Here is a 25,174-nt window from a genome sequence, read left to right on the forward strand (position 1 = left end):
GAACAGCTATAGAGTAAGTGTTTCTCATGCGCTCATAAGGTCCAGGCCATTATATTTTATTTTTAGACAAACACAGACAAATTCTCCATATCTGTATAACCAGACTTTACAGACAGAAATCCAGAAGCTCAAAGACCAGGTGCAGGAGATTCACAGAGACCTGACCAAGCACCATTCCCTCACCAAACCCGACACCATGAGTGAGATTTTGGAGCGTTCTGTACAGGTGGATGGACAGATATCTATAGAGTACTCCTCAGTGGAGCTCATGCGGGCCATTTTCGAGGAGGTGAGATAGTAATACTCTAAGACTGACATTAGGAGGAGGTGAAAAAGAGGAGGGCTCATTATACCATTGATTTTGTTCTAAGATCTGGGAGGAGACATTACAGAGGGTGGCAAATGAACAGGAGATTTATGAAGGTGAGTAAATGTATTAGATTTTCTCACTAAGACCTTCTCACTACTTAGGCTGTTGAGTTCAAGTTTTTAGTGATTCTTGTTCATTTTTCTTCATTTTTTTAGCACAACTTCATGACCTGCTTCAGTTAAAACAGGAGAACTCTTATTTGACCACTGTTTCCAGACAAATTGGCCCCTACTTTCGCTCCATAGCAAAAGTGAAAGAGCGTCTTGAGCCCAGGTACTAGAGAAATTGATGTATCGCTCACATGGCTTATAGAGTAATATAAATAAATGTTTTATTAACAAAGTTCAGGGGGAGCACGTTCAGATAATCAACCCAATCAGTGCGAGAGGTGGCTTACTGTACATATAGAGCCATCTTTCATCTATTCCATCCTACATCTTTTTCCAGTATCCCTCCTCCAACTCTTGATTATTTCTATCTCAGCCATTGATGGGGGGGCGGGGGGGTTTGGGGAGTGCTCTGGGTTCATATTCCGAACTTGGAGCCCTTTCTTCAAAGAGCACACCAACTATGCATATTTTATATTATAACGGACTATTTGTAAGCATGAACTTGTGAATATACTCATATTATTGTTCAAAAGTTTAGGATCGTTAGATATAATTTTTTTTACATTTTTGAAAAATCTCTCAAGCTTAACTCAGTTGTTTGATCAAAAATACAGTAAAAACAGTAATATTGTTAAAATATTATTAAAATGTAAAATGCTATTTGGGAAAAATTCAAACCTTATTTTTTTAGCAGCCAACATTCCAGTCTTCAGTGTCATATGATTCTTCAGAATCATGATGATTTGCTATGCAAGTAACCTTTTTCAGGTTGTTTGATGGATAAAGTTCAAAAAAAAAATTTTTTTAAATAGAATTTTGTAACAATATAAGTCTTTACTGTCACAATCACTTTTGATCAATTCAATGCATCTTTGCTAAATAGAATGGGTACCTTTTTTGAGGGGGAAAGAGATTAATCAAACATTGTATTGAAATCATTTTGCAATTACTAAAAATGTTACCAAACAGCTGACAAATTAATTGACAACCCAAAGCTACTTTTTACCTGCATTTTGACACTTAGTGAGCTCACCAATCATAACTTACATTATCAATCAACCATACTCATATATAATAATCCCATTAGGGTGATTTTCAGTCTAATTTGATCTTTAACAGGCTGAAGGAGCCTAAAGAGCTGAAAGATGATCGCACAGAGATCATGCTGAAACTGTATGAGGACAGCACCTCTGCAGCAGACACACAGCCCAGGTGAGTTTCCTTCAATTTCTCAGAAGACACTCATTTAAAAAAAAAAAAAAAAAAGTTAATTAATGGCTATTCCATGCTTCACTGATACAGTAATGAGCTGTCCTGTAACACTGAGGACAACTGGACTCTAAACAGCCTATCAGAAGAGACCAATCCCAAGAACAAGGATTACTACAGGCCAAACAAACAGAAGAACACCGCTGATACAGCCAATCGCAAAGAGATACCAATGTGAAACCACTTTTGTTTTGACCCTACAAACAGTTGTCAGCTTAAATATGTTAAAACAATAAGCAATGCGTGAATGTAAATCTGATATATCGAATAAAAACAGTTCACAGTGCTCACATTAATGTAAAAAAAAAAAAAAGTGTTAAGCGTTCACTAGATTCAGTGTTTATTTTAAAGGTTTGTTACATTTTGCTGAAGATGTTAATGTACAGTTATCATTCAAGAGGTAGGGTGGTCCTCTCCCATCAGCTCTTTGCACGAGCGTAGTGCAAAAAAACCTATTGCATGTGTTCAAATGTCCATTACCTGTACCTACGCATATATTATAGTGCTCGTCATTGGTTGAAAGTGTGCAAGAAATTCCTATTTTTATCCAATGTCTATATAAGCTACATCATGCCAAGAGGAGAGCAAAGCCTTCCTCCCAGAACTGTAAAATCAGAAAGATTAAGACTTTGGATACAGCATTCCCCTCCAGCGTTCGGCCCTCTGAATCCCACCTTCGTAGAAACAGATTTTTCTTGTTGAATTATCATGCAAGTGTGAAGGAAAGTGAAAAGACATGAATATGGTAATGAGTGAGTGTGGGAGTGAAGACGAAAGAGACAAACTCATTTAACAAGAGTTAGATGAAACGACATATGCATTGAGAAATACTGCACTAGAGAACTGTAAAGACCAATGGAAAACAAATATAAGGAAATTCATTCAAAATCATAATTTATCAGATATGTTTATTTCTCTAATCATAATATTAAAATTGTCCAACAGCATTGACAAATCACAGATATTTAGAGATTGTCGGAAATCAGTAGGCCTGGTAGATCTTAAAAAAGCCCACTTTCTGAGACATTATAAACTCGTTTTTACACAAAATGGACAACATCTAAATGGCCACTGCAGTAAATATATCTTAGGTCCAATTTAAAGCTTATCTGAATAAAACTCTTTACCTCAAGGCATTTAAAAATCTAAAGAAATCTCTGGATGTTCTTAAATCAGTAACAAACCAATGTCCTGAATCTCCTAAGGTTTCTAAGCACAAAACCAGGGGATTTAAAGCAGCGTATGACATTACATGGTGCAAATAGGAGGATACATGACATATGACTGGCATGTAAACAAGGAGGAGTTAGAACAGAAATATGATGAAGTATAGGAGAAAAGACAGATGCTGAGGAATGTGGTGTTTGTGTATTAGTATCTCTGATAGTGTTGAGGGTGGAAGCTCCACCCTGCTCAGGGTAGACCAATGTGTCTCAGAGCAGATCAGCGGGTCAGTTTTACAGTGCTGCCACCTCATATATCTGTGCCGCCCCCAGGGGCCGCGCCATAATGCCACCAGGCAACTAGCTCACTCATAGTGCCAGTCAGAGGTGTCCAGGTGTGCACTTTCAGGCTATTTCCTCCCTTCAATGCAGCACGGCCTTAAGAGTTAACCCTGATTCCTGAGATGAAAGGCAAGCCAGTGAAGACCTTCTTCTTGTACTCGATGTATTCCTCTCCAAAGAAATGGATGAGAGAGATCTCCTCTTCCTCAATACGCTCTCGAAAGAACCGCCAGCTTGCGATCGTATATCCCAGTATACATATCGGGTTGCACAGCATTATCTGGGAAAATGACAAGCAAGAGTACAGGTTTAAAACAAAACACATGAAGGCAAAACAAAAGATGGGTGGGTGAAAAAAAAAAAAAAAAAGTAAAATGTTTAAATATTTATATAATATATATATTTGCACTGTCAAATTGATTAAATCGCATCTAACACACATTTTATATATATACAGTACAGACCAAAAGTTTGGAACCACTAAGATTTTTAATGTTTTTAAAAGAAGTTTCGTCTGCTCACCAAGGCTACATTTATTTAATTAAAAATACAGTAAAAAACAGTAATATTGTGAAATATTATTACAAAAGTAATTTATTCCTGTGATGGCAAAGCTGATTTTTCAGCATCATTACTCCAGTCTTCAGTGTCACATGAGCCTTCAGAAATCATTCTAATATGCTGATCTGCTGCTCAAGAAACATTTAATGTGTACAATTGTACAAAATATTTGTGTACAATATATTTTTTCAGGATTATTTGATGAATAGAAATTTCAAAAGAACAGTGTTTATCTGAAATCTAATCTTTTGTAACATTATAAATGTTATAATGTCTTTACTGCCACTTTTGATTGATTTAATGCATCCTTGCTGAATAAAAGTATTCATTTCTTTAATTTCTTTTCAAAAAAATTAAAATAAAAATTCTTACTGACCCCAAACTTTTGAACGGTAGTGTATAATGCTACAGAAGCTTTGTATTTCAGATAAATGCTGTTCTTTTGAACTTTCTATTCATCAAGGAATCCTGAAAAAAACTGTTTTCAACAAAATAATCATAAATGTTTCTTGAGCAGCAAATCAGCATATTAGAATGATTTCTGGAGGATCATGTGATATTGAAGACTGGAGTAATGATGCTGAAAATTCAGCTTTGCATCACAGGAATAAATTACTTTGTCAAATATATTTAAATAGTACACAGTTATTTTAAATTGTAATAATTTTTCACAATATTACTGTTTTTTACTGTATTTTGAATTAAATAAATGTAGCCTTGGTGAGCAGACGAAACTTCTTTTAAAAACATTAAAAATCTTAGTGGTTCCAAACTTTTGGTCTGTTCTGTACTGTATATATATATATATATATATATATATATAAATAAATAAATAAATAAACTTTTAGGTAGCACTTAACTAACGTTAACAATTGAAACCAACATTAGATAACATGAACAATCTGCAGCATTTATTAATCTTAATGTTAACGTTTTGTCGAGATCAAAAATTGTATCTGTTGATATTAGTTAATGCAGTGAACTAACATGAGCATTTTTATTAACTAACATTAACAAAGGTTAATATATGCTGTATGAATATAGTGCTCATTGTTAGTTCATGTTAGTTTGTTAACAAATAAGACCCTACTATAAAGTGTTACCATCATATATTATTAAATATATCAAAATAATATTATTTGTAAAGCTGCTTTGGAACGGTGAAAAGCGCTATACCAGGGGTCGGCAACCTATGGCACGCAGAGGGATAATCACAGCGTGCTTCTGTTGACTAGCGCAGGTTAAAATCTCACACTTTAATAGTATTTATAGCTCCTAACAGGCTGTGTGACTATGAGGAATGATTACCTCAACATGTACATCCATATGCATGTACAAGGGACTTTATTTAAAATGAAATACATACACCTCTTTCTCTATTGTCACATGCCAGGTTGCCGCCCCCTGTGCTATACAAATGAATTCCATTCAAATAATGGTTAATCTAAAGTACCTGAGTGCCAATGCTCCAGTAAAACCAGCCCACATAGGAAGGATGTCTGAAGAGAGCGTAAACTCCAGTGGTGACCAGCACGTGGCTCTGAGCCTTCTCATTCTGCACTATATGGTTAAAGTTGGACCCTGCCGTCAACATGGCAGCTTTGCGCAGACTGTCCCCACAGAGAACCATCACCAGACCCACCAAACAGAGCCAATTCATTTGCTTTATCTCTGTCGAAAAATGAAATGAAATTCGACTCATTTTGAAAATTCATGGAAGCATTTCAACCTTTCCTTTCCTAAAAATAAACAATTAATAAAGTAAATAATAAATGTTTTGGCAATATATTATATTTTATATATGTTATATGAAACAAACGCAGTATCAGTTCCATTTTTTCCGTAAGTAGAATAGGGAAGGCGTAGGACATACTGTGTAAGCTTTTTGAAGAATACTAAAGTATGGTTTTGGCGGAAGCACTTGGAAGGCAATCATTTGATTATATAAAGCATATACATTTACATTTTTTCGAAAATGACCGATCGTTTCACTAGATAAGACCGTTATTCCTCGTCTTGTATTGTTTAAAGCCCTTTGAAGCTGCACTGAAACTGTAATTTTGACCTTCAACCGTCTGGTGCCCATTGAAGTCCACTATAAGAAGAATAATCCTGGAATGCTTTCATCAAAAACCTTAATTTCTTTTCGACTGAAGAAAGAAAGACATTAACATCTTGGATGACCTGATGGGGGTGAATTTTATTTGAAAGTGAACTAATCCTTTAATAAGCATATAAAAAGCTTATAAAAGCTTCTTCCATACAAACTGACAAAACTTACATTATTTTGTTTCCTGTCATAATCATGAAGTTTGAGCTCATACAAATACAAATAATTGCAATTTTTTGTATGTTTATATATATATATATAACTTTTTTATATTATGGTATTTATATATTTATGATATATAGATATAAAAATGTAATATTAATATAATAAAAAATTATAAAAATATTTATGCATATATGCAGTCTGATTAAACACACAAACCTTTTTTTTTTATATGAAGGAAGACCTTTGACTATCTTTGTCTACCCTTTGTGTACTATTGTTTTTATCTCAAATTATTTTATTTCAAATAACCGCAATCAAGGAATTCATCTATAATTGTGACATGTCTACTTACAAAGTAACTGAATGTACCAAACCATTAATTAAAAAAGTGACATTCTTTAACAATCCTAATATTTTATTTTAACACCATTAATGCTATTAAGTTTAACAACAACAAAAAAAACAAAAAATCAATTTAGAAATTTTGATCAATTGGGAATCTGAACTAGGTCATAACAAACCTGGAATAAAGAGCTTTTCCACAGTGAACTCTATCCAGGAGGAAACAGCTGCTATGGTGTACTCAACACTATGGTTGAGCAGGAAAGAGTCTAGAGACAGACTGCGCGGGTTGATGATGGCAGTAACCAGGTACTCAGAGTAGTGAAAAAGTGACAGTGAGCACATATACCTAGTGGAACAAAACAGGAGTTATTCAGTAATCATGTGACTTCTAAAGCCATCCTTATTTTCAGTTCTTATTTATATTTAATGTGTATATTAACTTCAAAAAAACCTAACCCATTTCACAAAAGTTGAATTACCAGCCAAAGTGTGTCCATGCTGTATCTGCCAAACTTAAAATGAGACCACATCCAAAGGCAAATCCAAGAAAGCAGGCTCGAACAGCCACCTGATTAAGCAAAAAGGCAGGAAAGTGTTAGCCAGATCCTGATACTGCAAATCCACATACAGTAAGCGGTCTTCTTGGAGAGCTTATTCATATTGACAGAGAAACCCTTACGAGATCCCATTAGAGCACTAATGTAATAGGATTACACCTGCACACATTAGCAATAGTTGCCTTTGCAACAACATATCTAGATATATCTTATCTTTATTTATTTAAAATATGAATATTGATACAACAGGGGTTCCAGTTACACAATAATTGCTCTACTTGTATAACACACATCCTTCAGACTGTCTCTTTGAATCTTACCTTGTATAAAGGTCCCTTGTATATGATTAGCAGGAAGCCATTGACAACTGTGATATACGCCGCAATAGCTATTTTCCCGTTCACATCCGTGAGGTAATCGAATATCCAGTCAATGTGAGAGCCGAATTTTACAAGTAAAGGTATTATAATGACACCCAGTCCTGAGATAAAGCTAATAATACTTATCCTCCCTTCTAGCACCAACTTGCTGCCTGCCATGTTGAAAACAGCAAGATCTCGCCGAGAAATCTCGCGTGGCTTCAGAACTCACGCTCACTTGCTTACTAATTGATTTGACAGCGTTTTCAACCTCATTGAACTGTGACTGTGTATTAATTTCTCCAGATGTGCGACTGTAATTTTAAAAGATTAAATTATTCAGTTGCTGTTATTATTATATAATGCATTTTAATAGTAATCTTTGTTAAAGCAAAGCTATCATTGTACAAATAAAGCAAAAAATGTTGTTCCACTCAAGATGTGGAATAAGGGTCCTATTTTTAATCAGCACACTTGATAAAATAAAGAATTAAATGTTAATATGTGGAATTTGGTGGTGATGATGGTGGTAAATACTAAACAACACACTTCCAGTGTCAGATGAAGCACAATATCTCTCATGTAATAATGAACGCATGGCTCTCGATGAGCATGATGAGAAGCATTATTTCAATGTAGCACAAAGTGGTTGTAGAGGAATTCAGATTTGAGCCAAAAGGAAGATTTAATGGTTTAATAATGTGAGATGAAGATCTCCCTTGTGTCCTTCTTTGTGTGTCCATTCCAAAGCTGCTCGTCTGATTGGAAGCAGGCGTTGTATTCACAACATTAAAAAGGCTGTCTTTGCATGCTCAAGTCCATCTATTCACTACTGTTCCCTTGTGATGACAACAACAGATCGATGTAATTCCTCACTCAACAACCACATGAACACAAAATACAAATGACTTATGTCTACATGCAATAACTTTCAATACATCAGTTACAAATACAAAAATTCCTCAATGACACATCACTCAATCTTCATATCACAAATATAACAGTTTAAATGAACTGATCTTGTAGGTACAAAGTTTTGTAAAACTTGTGCAAATACTTATGCATTTCCAAAATATTGCTGTCAATGTTTTACAATTTTTGGAAACAAATAAATCCAGGAAAGCAGCTGAATGATACACATAAACACGTATAAGGATGAATATAAAAATTTCAGTTGAAAACGTAATTGCATGCATTTGGAAAGGAAAATATGACAAATTCGTCTGCCCCATTTAAACAATAATGAACATGCCACGGTTTAAGCTTATACCCTCAGGGTCAACACACTGTCCCTTTTTGCGTGTGATGCGGTAATGCCTGTGCAATTTAGCGTAGCAACGAAGCCCTGTGAAGATGTAAGAAACATTTTAAAAGATGATTTCCACTTTGTCAGCATGAGTCATAATCAATTTACTTAAAAATCAGTTTATTTGCTCACCTTCCTCACACATGCAGCTGTCATAGCACTTGTTGTTGAGGCCGCGGTTGTGAAGCTCACATACATGTTTTCTGAGATTGCAGCAGGACCCTGAGACAGTTCATAAAAATGGTGTGATCAAATGACTTTGAACTAAATTCAAAAGCCTGTTATTCTCACCAAGGCTGCATTTATTTGATATTAGTAAAACGGTAATATTGTGAAAAATTATTAAAAAAATTTAAAATGTAATGTATTCCTTTGATGCACAGCTGAATTTTCAGCATCATTTCTCCAGTCTTCAGTGTCACATGATCCTTCAGAAATCATTCTAATATGCTGATTTGCTGCTCAAGAAACATTTCTTATTATCAATGTTGAAAACAGTGCTGCTTAATATTTTTGTGGAAACCATGATCTTTTTTTTTCAGGATTCTTTGATGAATAGAAAGTTAAAAAGAACAGCATTTATTTAAAATAGAAAGCTTATGTAATAATTGTGAAAGTCTTTTAAATTTATAAAAATCTCTAATTAATGTGTCCTTGCTGAATATAAATATTAATTTCTTTAAAGGTGTCCCCTGAATGTGTCTGTGAAGTTTCAGCTCAAAATACCTCATAGATTTTTTTTAATAAATTTTTTTAACTGCCTATTTTGGGGCATAATTAGAAATGAGCCGATTCAGGGTGTGTGGCCCTTTAAATCTGGTGCTCCACGCCCCAAGAGCTCGCGCTTGCCTTAAACAACATAAAAAAAAGTTCAAACAGCTAATATAACCCTCAAATGGATCTTTACAAAGTGTTCGTCATGCATCATGTCTAATCGCGTAAGTACAGTGTTTCTTTTGATGTTTACATTGATTCTGAATGAATTTGAGGCTATGCTCTGTGGCTAACGGCTAATGCTACACTGTTGGAGAGATTTATAAAGAATGAAGTTGTGTTTATGAATTATACAGACTGCAAGTGTTTAAAAATGAAAATAGCGACGGCTCTTGTCTCCGTGAATACAGTAAGAAACGATGGTAACCTTAACCACATTTAACAGTACATTAGCAACATGCTAACGAAACATTTAGAAAGACAATTTACAAATATCACTAAAAATATCATGTTATCATGAATCATGTCAGTTATTATTGCTCCATCTGCCATTTTTTGCTATTGTTCTTGCTTGCTTACCTAGTCTGATGATTCAGCTGTGCACAGATCCAGACGTCCTGCCCTTGTCTAATGCCTTTCATAATGTTGGGAACATGGGCTGGCATATGCAAATATTGGGGGCATACATATTAATGATCTCGATTGTTACCTAACAGTCGGTGTTATGTTGAGATTCACCTGTTCTTCGGAGGTCTTTTAAACAAATGAGATTTACATAAGAAGGAGGAAATAATGGAGTTTGAGACTCACTGTATGTCTTTTCCATGTACTGAACTCTTGTTATTCAACTATGCCAATATAAATTCAATTTTTGAATCTAGGGCACCTTTAAACAAAAATCTTACTGACCCAATCTTTTGAATGGAAATATATTATATTATATTATATTATATTATATTATATTATATTATATTATATTATATTATATTATATTATATTATATTATATTATATTATATTATATATTTAAATACTCAAATTGCTCTAGCTCACTAGAGAATAGATATAGTATAAGGGGCTCATTGTATTATTGCAAAATGTGAAAAAGTCACCTGGAAGACAATCCAGGTGATGTTTGCAGCTCTCGTCTGATGTAAGAGTAACAAGCCCAGTGCTAGGGCTGTTTGTGGCCTGTTTGTCAGGTCCTGGATGGAAATAGAGTGATGGTCAAGTATTATTAGTAAAAAAAAATTAATTCATCAACACCTTATACAACAGACACCTGCAGTTAAAACATCTTAACTGAATTTGCATTTAATTTTCACATATTAGGGCATTTGGTGTTTTCCATGCACAGGCTGATAAGGTATGGGGAAACTTGGAAGAATTTGCCTAAAAGTCCTAAATCGTTCATTCTTGTGGTCCCAACTGAAAAGCAATACACATTAACCTGGTAAACAATTTAGCATATATTGCAAAGCATACACATATTATCTCAGATCACCATTTCAAAAGACTTCTTACTTTAAAACTCACAAACACAAAAGCAGAAACAATATGTCTGTATTTGTAAGTAAAATATTTGTCTACCTTGCTTCTTAGAAAATTGCTTTTTGTCCGCAGGCCTCATATATTCATAATCAGTCCAGTCGAAGAATGCCATGTTGAAAGTGGGCGTCACATCCCCACCTGAATAACTTCTGACCTGAGGTACAAAACATATTCAGTATTCATGTCACTAAATGAGGTATTGAAATTTCACTTTTTCATATGAACGTAAATCACTTTAGCCAACTGGTAATCCTTTGAGGTTCAACAGAACAAATGATGGTGGTCTGTTGTATAGCTTTTGAGACAATAAACAAGAAATTGTTTCATGTGTGGATTAAATTGATGGCATGAACCTATTATCACTCATAATGTAGGTCTTTGGGATTCAATTTTATAAAGCCTGTTTCTAGACACTGATTGATGAGAAGCTGAGATATTTTTTAATCAGTGTGATTGAAAAGACTGAACAGCTAGATGATGGTTACCTGTGTGTTACTAGAGGGGGATGGCTTTGCGGAGGGCTCCCCACCGACTGCTGCAGTTATGGGTAATATGAAGGAGCCAATGGTGGCTGCGGGGAACACCGACTCTGTGGGAATCCCAAAGGAGTTTTCATTGAGCCTTTGATCATAAGAAACCCTCTGTTTCTTCCCTGATGCCAAAGACTCTATGCGAAGAAAAGTAGATAATTACAAAATGGCAGGACAGTTATAAGGGAGGTTTACTTTGGAAAGTTTGAGGGTTTCTTTTTACCTTCATCATGAGGAGCCCTAATGATGTGCCCTCCAAACACTTTGTGACCAGTGGGATGTCTCATTGCCATCTCTGGAGTCCTGGCACCAGGAGAGATATTCAATTGCTCAGGAGTTAAGGAACCAAACCCCCTGAAGGTCCTCTTTCTTGTGGTCATTACTCGTCTTTTATCTCCTGGCTCCATCTCTAAGCGGACGGGACTGAGGCCCTCCAGGTCTGGCCCTTCATTTTGGGTGTGGAACACAGTAATATGGGGCCTCTCTCTGAGCCGACCTGCTGTCATCCTCTCCTTGCGACCTCTGTGATTCCTGTGATGCCTGTGTTGATGTATGGACGCCTCTGGCCTGGGCGGGATAATCACATTGTCGCTGAAGATTTCTATGGCTGAATTGTGGCCCATTTCGGTGCTCAATGTTGTCATGGTCATCAAGTCAAGGAGGAGAAATGAGCCAAAATACCAACATAAAGCCACCATTCTAAGAGCAGAAAAGATTATACAAATTATACAGTAAGAAATAATCACAAATCACATTTTCTCAAATATATACAGTACATATATATATATATATATATTTTTTTTTTTTTTTTTTTTTCAACAATGATAATAATTAGAAAGATTTTTTGGGAAGATCGTAATGATGCCAGTCTCCATAAATGCCATTCGGCAGAACCTGATTTCACCAAGTACAACATGTTCCTGGATCAATATCTTTGTTGATCCTGGAACAATATTCCAATCAACCAATCAGATTTGAGGGACATGTTTACAGTTTATGTCAAGTTTAGGCTTTTAACCTGGGTTAGGTGCTTCTACATCAGTGTTATTCAGCTATCATTTCCCTCTGATTTTAGACTTAACTTATGGGTAAGTTTTAGGTTAAGGGGTAGGGATGTTATTCCAGGATCAAATAAAAATATGCTGACTCATTTAGGAATGCGTCAAACTTGGCAAAATCAGCATGTGTAATCCATTCTACTGAAGCAATGTTTCACAGTACAACAAAAAAAACTGGCTTTGAGACACTTAAAGAAACCACTGGTCTCACTAAAAACTTGTAGGACTCAATGCACACCGTAAATGAAAAATAATGTTTTGAAATAAACCAAAGCGAGGCAGCTTGACAGACCATTTGATGTTATGTTGCTCTTCTTTTTGTGCACATTTGAAATGCTTTGGGAGTCGCTCCAGGCTCTACATTGGGTCTTTGATCTTGACACTGGACAGCATTGAATATATGCTGCTGCGCAAAGTCTCTGCATGAGCAACGGGCGACATTAGAAATGTTATATTCCCTATCTGACTTATTACAATATAAAATTCAGACAGACATGTAAGCGCATTCGCTCTAACTGTAATTTTTGTAAGCATCTTAGAGATGAGGATGAAGAGAACTGATCCAAGCCAAGGGATTTTTATCCTCAGAAAATGGATTACACACACTGAGCAGACGAGTGTGACTAATTAAACAAGCGAATTTAGCTTTCATGTACTGACAGACTAGAGTTGTGACAAATCCAACATTTCCCAACTGCATTTACATATATGAACTACAGAACTTAGAGATTTAACCGAGAGCTTATGATTTGGATGCTACAGATGAAGCCTGAGGATGTTGAAAGATTTACTGGAATATTATTCAGTTTAGTTGAACTTTTTCAGATGTTGGTGTAAAACCCTCAAGCTCTTATAGCAGCATGCCATTCAAATAAATTTAAGGGATTGATGTATTTTTATGAAAATATTACAGGATGCACTAAAACACAGAAAAAGTATGTTTAAAACATTAGTTTACATAACCAACATACCATAAAAAGAAAATGCAATCATTTGAAAGTTCTTGCAATAACACTAATTTCTCTTTGAAGCACAGCATAATGGTAATTTTCCAGAAAGAAATTAAGCAAATAATAAGGGTCTCCCTGTTTCATATGCACTTAATTATTCAGTTTCTGCATATGCAGCTGATCATGTGTTCATGTTATCTTCATTAATTTCAATATCCCATGCTGTGCACGCCAATGTTGCTCAGGAGCCTAAAAATATCAAAGCTTCACCCCTTTCTCTCATTAGTCTGTGTAAACAGTGACATGATTAATTCAATGGGGAATCTGGGCTTGTTCTTCCTCGAACAGAGACTCCACTTTTCCTACTTACGACGAGTATCGCTAAACTATTCACTTTAAAAGCAACTGTAATCATGTCCATATAATTATCTAGCAATAAATACGTTTTAACAATTGCTGCAGTAATATCGTTAACATAATAAAACACTGAATGCATCTAGGCTATACTACAACCACGAATTAACATCTATTGATCTTTAATAGTTTTAACACGGCAGAATTGTAGACGAAACTACCCAATAACTACTAAAGAACATTAAAAAAACATTCAAGAGAAAAGAATGAAGAAAGTGATCACCTGTTCTTCGGTGTGTGATACGTTATTTCTTGTTGCAGTCCACAATGAGCGCGTGTGAGTTGTAGAGGAGAGCGCGCGCGCGCGATTGTGAGAAGCGCAGTCTCGAGCTCTCACTGAAGATTGCGAGTCACGGGCGTCGCCTAACCTAAATAAATACCTGAACAAAAGAAGCACTCTCATCTTATCATGCTGACTGAACCAATGGTCTAGGTGTGACGGTTTTTAATGGTGTAGGTTGTGGGAAATGTTTTGACGAATGTTTAATATTTTTACCCAGTGAAAATTGATAACATGTCTGTTCATGTTATTAAAGAACTATGTGCGATATTATAAAATAATTAGGCTTATATGTACTTATATTATATGTAGGCCTACCCAATTATCAATATAGCCTAACATTTAGGCTATCGGATTTTATTCAAAATGTAGCCTACATATCCTACATTATTAAGGGATATACAACTGCTGGTCATTATCATAAAACCTTCCATATCCAATACATTGATATGGAATATTTATTTGAGTTGAATATTTTATATGATCAATATCAGTACCAGTGGCGGCTGGTGCAAAAGATATTTGGGGGGGGGGGGGGGGGGGGGGGGGCAATTTTTTTTTTTTTTAAATAACCATTTAACAAGTGATATAATAATGTATCTATCTAAAACATGGAAAATTCAGTAGCCTATTTAAAGCATACCATAGGGATGAGATCTAAAAAAAATCTGTATTTATTTAAAAACGTTCTAGGAACGTTAAAATAACGTTAGAATAACGTTCAAAATAACGTTCTGGGAACGTTAGAATAACGTATTGGGAACGTTAAAATAACATTAGAATAACGTTCTACAAACCAAAAACTAATGTTCTGGGAACGTTAGAATAACGTATTGGGAATGTTAAAACAACATTAGAATAATGTTCTACGAACCAAAAACTAACGTTTTGGGAACGTTAAAATAACCTTAGAATAACGTTCTACAAACCAAATGTATCTGGGTTGAATATCTGGTTGAAGTCGTTCTACATACCAAAAACTAACGTTCTGGGAACGTTAGAATAATGTAATGGGAACGTTAAAATAACGTTAGAAAAACGTTCTACAAACCAAAAACTATTTCCGTTAAGAAAACCTTCTTGGCTAGATATTTGTACTAGTACATAAACTTCTGCTAAGAGACAATTCAGAAAAAAATAGCAAAAATGAACATATTAAACCATTAATTTAGCCTATATATTATTATTAATACCCAGTCCAGTTTACTTTTTATATGGATTGTCAGCTACCAAACATGTCCTCCCCTATTTTAAGTTCTCTCATCAGCTCTAAGATGTTCTCATTCTTGATTTCTTTGTATGTTTACATCCTAAATGAATACTATCCTGGCTTCAGGACAGGAGGAACATTTATATAAATTAATTTGAGTCGCGAGATGGCGCTATTTTTTGACTTGTAATTAGGCTGTTTGAAAAGAACGAGACCGCGGAGTAATACAAGAGAGAGACATGGTGGAAGTACCTCAGATGAACAACGTTAATATATTTAATTTATCTGACATAATGCAAATATATTTGAGCGTTCAATTTCGCTATTGTTCAGTCTCAACCAAGTATTAGTGAAAACAGTGTAATAATTAATAGTAATTACTTTAGAAATTAATTAACAATGGTACGTCTAATAACATCTATACCTATCACTGATCTGTGAGATTTGAAAATGCATCGTCTGAAAACGTTTTATGTTCTGCACGTGACACCGTGAGACACTGACAAATAATGTCACTGTGCAGCCATGCACTGAAAGATATTTCTGAACTACACATTGCTGTTCTGTTCATTGCATTCTTGTAAGTGTGATTAAACTGGGAGGAGTTCATTCCCAGTACATCTCCCAGGGGCTTGATCATATAAAGAAACCAGGCCAGAAGCCCAGAGAGTGATGGGTGGATGACAGTAGTAATGTGGAATTGGAGGTTTTGGGGTCCAGGGAAACAGCAGTGGAATTAGTTGCACACATCTCTAGGGGAACGCATGCGAGCTGCCCCTCAGCAGGAGGCAATAAATCAACCGCCCCACTCCTGCTCCTGTTTTTTAATGTAAGTGCATCACACACCGCTGAGATGTACCAATTTAGACTCGACACACTCTGAAACACTGAGATCTGTTGAGCTTCACGCAGTCTAACTGTAGCCTAAGGATTTAGGATAGAATGAGATTTATTTTAACTCGGGGCCAGAACCATCACAGACATGGAGGGGAGCAAGCCCCTGCCCCAATAATTAGAAATGGCCAGATTGTCACCCTCCACCAATATTTGATATTGTTGATGCTGCTCTCCATTATGCACCGCTCTGTTTGTTGTTAGGATCAGAATTTTTTTTAAAAAGTTACATATCAGGCTGGTTTGCCTAACCGATGAATTGACAAATTGGGTCCCCCCGAAATTGGGTCAGGACCCCATACCAGTTATGTCTATTTATGTCATCATAACTTAGTTTATACCCGCATTTGCACTTACCCTACATGTATTCACAATCAACTTTAATGTAATTATGTGTTAATTAAGTAGGCTACAATTATTCACTTAATAGTCTGTATTATTATTATTATTTATTAATCAAGTGTAAAAAATTAGGCCTACGTTCTATTGTTTTTTTTTTTTATTATTATTATTATGCATTAATTTGTTTTTGTTTTTACACACTATAGTAAGCTAGGCCTATATGAGTATTTTAAATTAATATCATTCTTGTGGCAGTTTAGGATAATCATTATCTGATAGTTTGGGGAGACCCGATTTCGATGGAGGACCTGATTTGTCATGACACCGGTCTAACAGCTCGTCAATGTCAAAATTATCAAGATGGCCAATCAAATCAAAGAAGGCAGGGCTTACTTTTCACAGAAGACTAGTGCAAATTCCAAGTCCAATGTGTTTTAACAGTGATAGAGTGTGTGGTAAGATGTAGTAGGCTAAACAATATTTGACAACTGTTAGAAATGGACAGTAATATCCACCAATTTGTATCGAAAAATCTGCCTAGGCCTACTATTATTTGTACGATTAATGTAATTCATAACTGAATGTGACAAGAAAGTTTTTGCGTTTTTTATTTAAAATAAAATATTATTTGCAAAAATTTTAAATTGATTAGCCTATACCCCTCCCCCAAAGTTCATGACATGCTATGGCCATGACTGATAATGAACTTCAAGCTCAATAGAATGTCATTGTAGTGACTCTTGTGTACCTCTAGATGGCAGTACAGAACAGCTTGTGTGCTGTAGGGCTCTATAGTTTTGACACTATATAGTGGGAGACTGAATCCACACAATATGACTATACAACTAAATATGGCAAGTAAAAACTAAACACACTCCTTTACTTAAGAAGTTGTCCCTGTGGATTGTGCCCCTCAAAAATATTTTGTGTGATAAAAATAATATTTGTGTGAATTGTATAATTTATTTTTAACCTTTGTTAATGTTAGTTAATAAAAATGTCCATGTTCATCTTAGTTGCATTAACGTTTTTAACAGATACAACTCTTGGTCTTAAAAATGTAGTAGTAAACATTGAGATTAATATTAACTAAGATTAATAAATGCTTTAGAAGTATTTGTAGAAGTACAGTATAGTTAATGAATCCTTATTGTGAAGTGTTGTGAATAATAGTCTAAAAGCTGAAAAGGATGCAAGTAATACACATGAAATGGATTTATTGAGAAATATAAACTTTGATAATTTGATAACCTTGTAGTAATCAAGACTAACATAATCTCTTGCATACAAGATATTCCTTTTTTATTAAGGAATATAATTTTAGTTTCACATTTATCATTCAACATTCATGTTGAATTCTAAATTTATATATTTTTTCTCTGTATATTGCATCAAAGCAATTAATTACAAGTGTTGATATTACAACAAATCTCAACATAAGATCCAGTTCTGGACCAATAAAAAAATCCCCTCAGGGCAGCGTTCATTTTGATTTCAGATTTGTCTTTACAAAAGACTTTTCTGCATTATGCTGCGGGGGAAACAAATAATAAAATAAAATGAGATAGGAGAATAATGCTTCCATTTCAAGTAGACAGGGTGAGTTCAGTTCAGCACTTCTTTCAGACCAAGATTTGGCAAATGCACTTCCATCTCTTCCAGGACACCGGTTCTTGTCACTGCTGAATACACAGAGGAGCCACATCTTCTGCTGAGTCTGGGAATAAGCGAAGTGTCTCTCTTGAATACTTGGAGTATCCATTGTGGAAGAGCAAGGTCTTTTTTGGGGTGAAGAAAGAGACTGTTTTTTCCCATAGGTCAGTGGGAGAGACAGGGTTGTGCAGCCGCTGCTCCAGAACACCCATCATCTGCTCTACACCATCTGAGCATTTCCTCTCCAGACTCATCATTTTGCACCTAAAAGACAAGGAAACATTTACATGAGTTACATTCAGTTTAGAAACGTGAAACAACTGTAACAGATTTTTATTAATAATGACTCATGACTGTTAACTTACGTTTTCTGCAGATCTCTCATGATGAAGGACTGGGTCGTTCCTCAATGTTCACAGTCGAGAAGTGATATGCATTGACTTTTCTCTTCCCACAGTCTTGAATTTATACACAGCCTGGCTGAATTTAATGAGATGTAAGTTCTCACACATTTTAACCAATCAGGAACCTGCTGTATGACAATAGTGCAAGGGCGGATTGTTTAAATAAATAATGCCAAGGCACTGAGAACCAAATGAGCAGGTGGGAGGGAGCTCCCGTTTTATTTTGTCTGTCAGTCAAGGATTGAGACATTGCTAAAAGAGCAGCATTGAGCCTGTGAATTAGCATTGACCTCATTCATGTTGTCAGCCAATAATATGTGGTGGGAATGTGCACTTAAACATCTGTCCAAAAAGCAAAACTTAGCACAAAAGTTGATAGCAAAGAGATTAATGTTTAGACATTTAACGGCAACTTATTTATTGTACAGCTTAAGTATTTATTTGTTTCCACATTTGTATTTATTATTTAATATTCATACTTATTTATATAAATATTTAATTTATGATGGATTTTTTATATTTTTTATACCTCTAAAACAAGAGAACCTCAAAAACTGAGATTAATGTTAAGACATAAATTATCTAAATATACACACACACATATATATATATATATATATATATATATATATATATATATATATATACACGCACACACAAATAAAACACACATTAAACATCTTTTTTCTCCTTTATTCATATCTTTATCAGGAGAAAAAGATGTTTAATGTGTGTTTAATATATACATATATATTAAACATTACATTTTTTATTTATATACATATTTATAAAAAATACAATGGATTATTTTGCTCATAGATCTAAAACAAGCAAAACTCAGCATAAAAGGTAATAGTTATTTAATCTAAATATTGATTTATTGTAGACATTGTATTGTACACTTTTCCCCCCTCATTTATTTATTAATATAAATATTTACTAAATATAAAAGGACAGATTTTTTGTTAGATCTAAAACAAGCAAAACTCAGCTTAAAGTTTATAGAAAAGACATAAATGTTTATATTTATATATACTCTATTATTAATTTATTTATATACAGTTTTATTTTTAAAATACAAATTAAACATCATTTATTTATTATTTAATGTCAAAATAATATTTATTAAATATGAAATAATGTATTTTTTTTCCAAACAAGAAAAAACATAGCTTAAAAGTTGCACCAGAGATTAATGTTCAGACATTTAACATATTTGTTTATTTATTTATGTATATAATAAACATCAATTTATTCCTATTTTATTTATTAATATACATATTTATTTGTATGAATATTTATCAAATATGATAAATAAGCTCTAAAACAACCCAGATTCAGCAGGTGATGAGATTAATATGTAGAAATGTAACATCCATTTATTTATTTATTATTGTTATATACATATTTATTGAATTAATAATCACATTAAACATTAATTCCTATTTTTATGTATTTATTATTTAACACATCATTTTATTTATAGGCTATAAACATTTATTAAATATATGAGTTGTTTTGCTCATACACAAATGTTAATAAATGCTACTAAAAGCATGCAATATTATAAATATTGCATATGCGATTAATTTTTATTAAGACACAATTTTATCAAAAATGTGTTAGAATGAGCAGATGATGTTATCTGACACGACCTAGAGCTGGGACGCTGTTGTTTAAGGCTGGTAATTGAATGATGCCTCCAGATGGCGAGCCTGGCTGCCTGGGAGGTGCTGTGAGAACAGTGAGCGCTGGGAAGTGGGAGGCAGGGTCATTCTGACATTGTGTAATGAGCCACGCTTTCTTTTATCAGTCGGATCAGCGTCATTAATGAATAAGTGTGGGAAGCCACGCTGCACCAGCGCTCCCAGGTTCTCACTGCTGAGAGTGGAGCATGTGACCGAGAGGCGGCCAGCAGACAGCAGGCCAGACAGCTGTAAATGTCTTAAGTATGTGTGAGGAGAGTGTGCCGAGACAGAAGTGTGCTGCTCAGAAGTGAGAGAGAAACTGTACACACTTCATAGATTTATGAAGTGTGTCTATCTATCTATCTATCTATCTATCTATCTATCTATCTATCTATCTATCTATCTATCTATCTATCTATCTATCTATCTATCTATCTATCTATCTATCTATCTATCTATCTATCTATCTATCTATCTATCTATCTATCTATCTATCATCTATCTATCTTCATTGTTTAGATTATTTGTTGTTACAGAATATGTAATGAAAAATTTAAATACTGCATGTATATTTGGCACAAAGGTATAATTTTGGAAAACATACTGTATGAACCATGTGGCTCATGTCTAACTCTCAAGAGACAACAGGACAATTTTAGACTTTGTGTGAAGGACACAATAAACTGAAGCAACTTGCAGTCACTTAGATCACTTTACGAGGTCACAAATTTCCCACATTCACAGGCCACTAGCTGAATCAGTCTTCATCCCTCTGAAAACACCCCTCCACCTGCTCCCCAGAGATGTGCTCATTGTGTTGGAGCAATAAGGGCTTCAGCCGCCATGTGTCAGCCTGAACGCTCCCATTGGCTGCAGACTGTGAGAACCTCCAGCAAACTCCAGACTCACACATTCATATGGAGATTCGGGAGTATAAATAGAGGAGCGAGGAGCAAGAGTTCAGCACAGCTCAGATCTGATCCTAACGGAGAACTGAACACAAGACACACAGCCATGGCACCTACAATCACTGGATCGATCATCAGCAGAGAACAACTTCCACTCACAAACAAGGTAAACATTCAACATTTCACACCTGACTCTACTAAATCATGTATTCTTATGAAACGTCAACTATATGATTGTGTTTCTAAATGCATGTTCTTAATGTCTCCTCAGCTGAGAAAGCCAATAGTGGAGAAGATCCGCAGGGAACGGATCAACAGCAGCATTGAGAAGCTCAAGTCTCTTCTGGGTCAAGAGTTCCTAAAGCAACAGCCCGACTCCAGACAGGAGAAAGCTGATATCCTGGAGATGACGCTCGATTTCTTGAGACGCTCCCAGAATCCCGCGGCCTGCTCTACTGCAGATCGTGACGGACACTCCAGATGTGTGCAGGAGGCCGTCAACTTCCTGTCTCGGTGTCCGGTGCAGACTCAGTCCCACAGAAGACTGCTGGAGCACTTCCTGCACATGCAGCCGTCCACAGAGAACAACACACGTGTGCTGCCGCCTCATCCGCTCCATTCACCAGACGCAAAGAGCAAAGAGGAACCTCTGGCGCTCTGGAGACCCTGGTAGAGCCACCAGCACCATATGATTTATCAGACAGAATTCATAATGCCAGTCTGAGATTGGCATGGACTGTAATTCTAACGTAGGAATTGATTTCCGCCTCTGCAGCTTCTGCAGGATCTTTAATCTGCTTTCAGAGAAAGTTGCTGTTTTATTGAAACTGTGTGACTAGAAATATTTGATCAGAATGTACAGAATCATTTGCTGTGTAAAATGATTATTACATTCGTGAAAAATAAGATTCAAAGTATTTGGTCAGAGAAATGTTAAAGTCTGATTGAGACGTTTGAACTCTTGGAGGTCTTTCACCCATATTGGGTTTATTCTCTCTGCATCTAAAGGATGATGACACTGCTTTCATTTACTGAAAGCTTTTGATTTATATTTCTATTGTTTGAAATATATCTTTTCTTGTTATATGAGAAATATTTCTTCATTTGAAAGATTTTATTGTGTGTTGTAAGCACAAATGAGTGTTTTAATGTTTGCATGTGTTTACATGAATGAGACATTTCCCTGTAAAGGGCAGGTGAATATTGTCACTGTTAGTGATTTGACTTCTATTCTTTATGAAGTCAAGTTCTTACCTTCTCTGAAGGTGTTTTCTGTGCATTACTTCATATTGAAGTACAAATTGAAAATAAATTTGAATATATATATATATATATATATATATATATATATATATATATATATATATATATATATATATATATATATTTTTTTTTTTTCCTATAATCTGTTGTTGTCATTGAATTCCTCATCCATCAAATGAACACAATATAAATCACAGCACAGTTATTCAAATTGCTGTTTAGTCAGTTTGTACTTCATGGTGTGGTTCACATACCTATAAAATATACTATAGATGATGTATTTTTTTAAATTCAGATTCATTAAAAACATTTACAGTGTCTCTATTCAGGTCTAGTTTGTATGGAAGAGGATTAGGGCCAAGCAATAATAAAAAATTAAAACCATCTCGAGATTAAAGTTGTTAAATTTCGAGAAAAAAACTTGTTAAATTTCGAGAAAAAAACTCATTAAATTACGAGAAAAAACTCGTTAAATTTCAAGAAAAAAGTCGAGATAAAATGTTGAGAATAAAGTCATTAAAATTACAAAGTTGTTAAATTACGAGAACAAATTCGTTATATTATGAGAAAAATGTTGTTCAATTTTGAGAAAAAAGTCGAGATAAAATGTTGAGAATAAAGTCATTAAATTATGAGAATAAAGTAATTAAATTACGAGAAAAAAATCGTTAAATTATGAGAACAATTTCGTAATTTAATGACTTTATTCTCAACATTTTATCTTGACTTTTTTCTTGTAATTTAACGAGTTTATTCTCAAAATTTATCTCAATTTTTTTCTCGAAATTTAGCGAGTTTTTTCTCGCAATTTAAGGAGTTTATTCTCAACATTTTATCTCAACTTTTTTCTCGAAATTTAACAACTTTTTTCTCGTAATTTAACGAGTTTATTTGCAACATTTTCTTTAGGCTTTTTTCTCGAAATGTAATGATTTTTTTCTCGCAATTTAACAAGTTTATTCTCAACATTTTATCCTGACTTTTTTCTTGAAATTTAACAACTTTAATCTCGAGATGGTTTTATTTTTTTATTATTGCTTGGCCCTAATCCGCTTCCGTAAGTTTGCAATTCATTCAAGTCAAACTTAACTAAAAAAAAATAAAAAAATTAAAAAATTGGTGTTGGAGTTACTTTGAAAATATTTTCAGAAATCGCTAGTAAATTTCATAAATAATTAAAATGACAAGTAATGCATTTAATTAAACATGATTTTTTGCATAGAAATACTGAAATGGCATTTACTTGTATTTTTTGTTTTATTTACAACTTTGGGAAAAAAAAATCAAAGTTATATCAACCTTTTAGTAAACTGTAGGCATTCAATGAAAAATAAGAATTTTTGTTAAACACACACACACATATATATACAGTCAAACCAAAAATTATTCAGACACTAGATATAATTTTGTATATTTTTATAAGTGGGTGCAGGACACTATAGTTCAATTATGTAAGTGAGGATAGCAAAATAAAGTAAACTGTGACATATTATACCCAAAAATTCTTCATACAGTGGATTACCGGTAAAATTGATAAAACTTTGGAACCACTTTGACCTGACCATGTTTTGCTGAAGTGTTATCTCACATAATTAAGGTAAATCTTTTCTGACACAGTTTAACTCTGAGATCTTGTCATATTTTATTAACATTTTTTTAACTATAGTGAATAAACTGTATTAATGAATGAAATGTTCAAGGTGTCTGAATCAGTTTGACTGTATATATTACTTGTTGGGGCAGTTGTGGCCTATATGGATAGAGATTCGGACTTGTAACCCGAAGGGTTCCACTCTCATAACCCACAACTGAGACTTTACCTTTATATCTGAATATATATATATATTCAGATATAAAAAGGACAGGGCAAATCAAACATATTCAAACTTATTGAATGCTGTGATTTCACTTGACTTAAGAACTTGACCGATGAAGAACTCAATAAAAGTATTCAAATTATATTTTAAGTTTAATGTAATAATTATTATAGATGGCAACTGAAGAACCATGACGTGCAGACTGATGAAACAGGAATTGCAACATCTTCATAGTGTGCAAATGTGCTATGATTTATTTAGTTAATTTGATTGATGAAGAAAACATTTAAAAACATTGTACAGATTTATTCTTAAAATTTATTTTCAATTTGTACTTCAATATGAAGTAATGCACAGAAAACACCTTCAGAGAAGGTAAGAACTTGACTTCATAAAGAATAGAAGTCAAATCACTAACAGTGACAATATTCACCTGCCCTTTACAGGGAAATGTCTCATTCATGTAAACACATGCAAACATTAAAACACTCATTTGTGCTTACAACACACAATAAAATCTTTCAAATGAAGAAATATTTCTCATATAACAAGAAAAGCATTAGATGTATTTCAAACAATAGAAATATAAATCAAAAGCTTTCAGTAAATGAAAGCAGAATAAAGAGAATAAACCCAATATGGGTGAAAGAAACGTCTGAATCAGACTTTAACATTTCTCTGACCAAATACTTTGAATCTTATTTTTCACGAATGTAATAATCATTTTACACAGCAAATGATTCTGTACATTCTGATCAAATATTTCTAGTCACACAGTTTCAATAAAACAGCAACTTTCTCTGAAAGCAGATTAAAGATCCTGCAGAAGCTGCAGAGGCGGA

At 34.3% G+C, this 25,174-nt stretch overlaps 4 protein-coding genes across 13 annotated transcripts in view; 2 read left to right on the plus strand and 2 right to left on the minus strand.

Annotated features, from left to right (window-relative positions):
- Positions 1–2,068, plus strand: part of rnf207b (ring finger protein 207b) — a 9,722-nt gene extending 7,654 nt beyond the window's left edge. For all 10 annotated transcript variants that reach the window (XM_067371405.1, XM_067371403.1, XM_067371408.1 and 7 more), the window contains 6 exons: positions 1–13; positions 104–289; positions 372–423; positions 526–643; positions 1,600–1,692; positions 1,783–2,068. The exon at positions 1–13 is cut by the window's left edge and continues 165 nt beyond it. In XM_067371405.1, coding sequence (XP_067227506.1) covers positions 1–13; positions 104–289; positions 372–423; positions 526–643; positions 1,600–1,692; positions 1,783–1,927 — 607 coding nt within the window. In that variant the 3' untranslated portion in view covers positions 1,928–2,068. The remainder of the gene's footprint in view (positions 14–103; positions 290–371; positions 424–525; positions 644–1,599; positions 1,693–1,782) is intronic.
- Positions 2,069–2,101: 33 nt separating this feature from the next.
- On the minus strand, positions 2,102–7,698 carry icmt (isoprenylcysteine carboxyl methyltransferase). Its single transcript, XM_067371414.1, has 5 exons — positions 7,313–7,698; positions 6,915–7,003; positions 6,612–6,781; positions 5,269–5,486; positions 2,102–3,534 (listed from the first exon to the last, which is right to left on the minus strand). Exons 1-5 carry the CDS (start codon positions 7,529–7,531, stop codon positions 3,352–3,354), a joined length of 879 nt encoding a protein of 292 aa, XP_067227515.1. The 5' UTR covers positions 7,532–7,698; the 3' UTR covers positions 2,102–3,351.
- Positions 7,699–8,583: 885 nt separating this feature from the next.
- draxinb (dorsal inhibitory axon guidance protein b) lies at positions 8,584–12,149 on the minus strand. Its single transcript, XM_067370804.1, has 6 exons — positions 11,675–12,149; positions 11,407–11,588; positions 10,961–11,075; positions 10,483–10,575; positions 8,790–8,879; positions 8,584–8,696 (listed from the first exon to the last, which is right to left on the minus strand). Exons 1-6 carry the CDS (start codon positions 12,147–12,149, stop codon positions 8,584–8,586), a joined length of 1,068 nt encoding a protein of 355 aa, XP_067226905.1.
- A 9,209-nt stretch (positions 12,150–21,358) lies between these two features.
- On the plus strand, positions 21,359–21,925 carry LOC137009434 (transcription factor HES-5-like). The gene is made up of 2 exons (XM_067371676.1): positions 21,359–21,418; positions 21,524–21,925. Exons 1-2 carry the CDS (start codon positions 21,359–21,361, stop codon positions 21,923–21,925), a joined length of 462 nt encoding a protein of 153 aa, XP_067227777.1.
- The last annotated feature ends 3,249 nt before the right edge of the window (positions 21,926–25,174 follow it).

This window comes from Chanodichthys erythropterus, chromosome 20 (genome assembly GCF_024489055.1).
Source record: "Chanodichthys erythropterus isolate Z2021 chromosome 20, ASM2448905v1, whole genome shotgun sequence".
Lineage (NCBI taxonomy): Eukaryota > Metazoa > Chordata > Actinopteri > Cypriniformes > Xenocyprididae > Chanodichthys > Chanodichthys erythropterus.

Excerpts from the sequence above, each read along its gene's own strand:
- icmt (XM_067371414.1), bottom strand. The coding sequence starts at position 7,531 with ATGGCAGGCAGCAAGTTGGTGCTAGAAGGGAGGATAAGTATTATTAGC. Across the intron at positions 7,004-7,312 it reads ACAAGGGACCTTTATACAAG|GTGGCTGTTCGAGCCTGCTT; the intron begins GTAAGATTCAAA and ends TTGCTTAATCAG. Across the intron at positions 6,782-6,914 it reads GCATGGACACACTTTGGCTG|GTATATGTGCTCACTGTCAC; the intron begins GTAATTCAACTT and ends TTGTTCCACTAG.
- draxinb (XM_067370804.1), bottom strand. The coding sequence starts at position 12,149 with ATGGTGGCTTTATGTTGGTATTTTGGCTCATTTCTCCTCCTTGACTTG. Across the intron at positions 11,076-11,406 it reads CCCCCTCTAGTAACACACAG|GTCAGAAGTTATTCAGGTGG; the intron begins GTAACCATCATC and ends TTTGTACCTCAG. Across the intron at positions 8,880-10,482 it reads TCACCTGGATTGTCTTCCAG|GGTCCTGCTGCAATCTCAGA; the intron begins GTGACTTTTTCA and ends GAACTGTCTCAG.
- LOC137009434 (XM_067371676.1), top strand. The coding sequence starts at position 21,359 with ATGGCACCTACAATCACTGGATCGATCATCAGCAGAGAACAACTTCCA. Across the intron at positions 21,419-21,523 it reads AACTTCCACTCACAAACAAG|CTGAGAAAGCCAATAGTGGA; the intron begins GTAAACATTCAA and ends ATGTCTCCTCAG.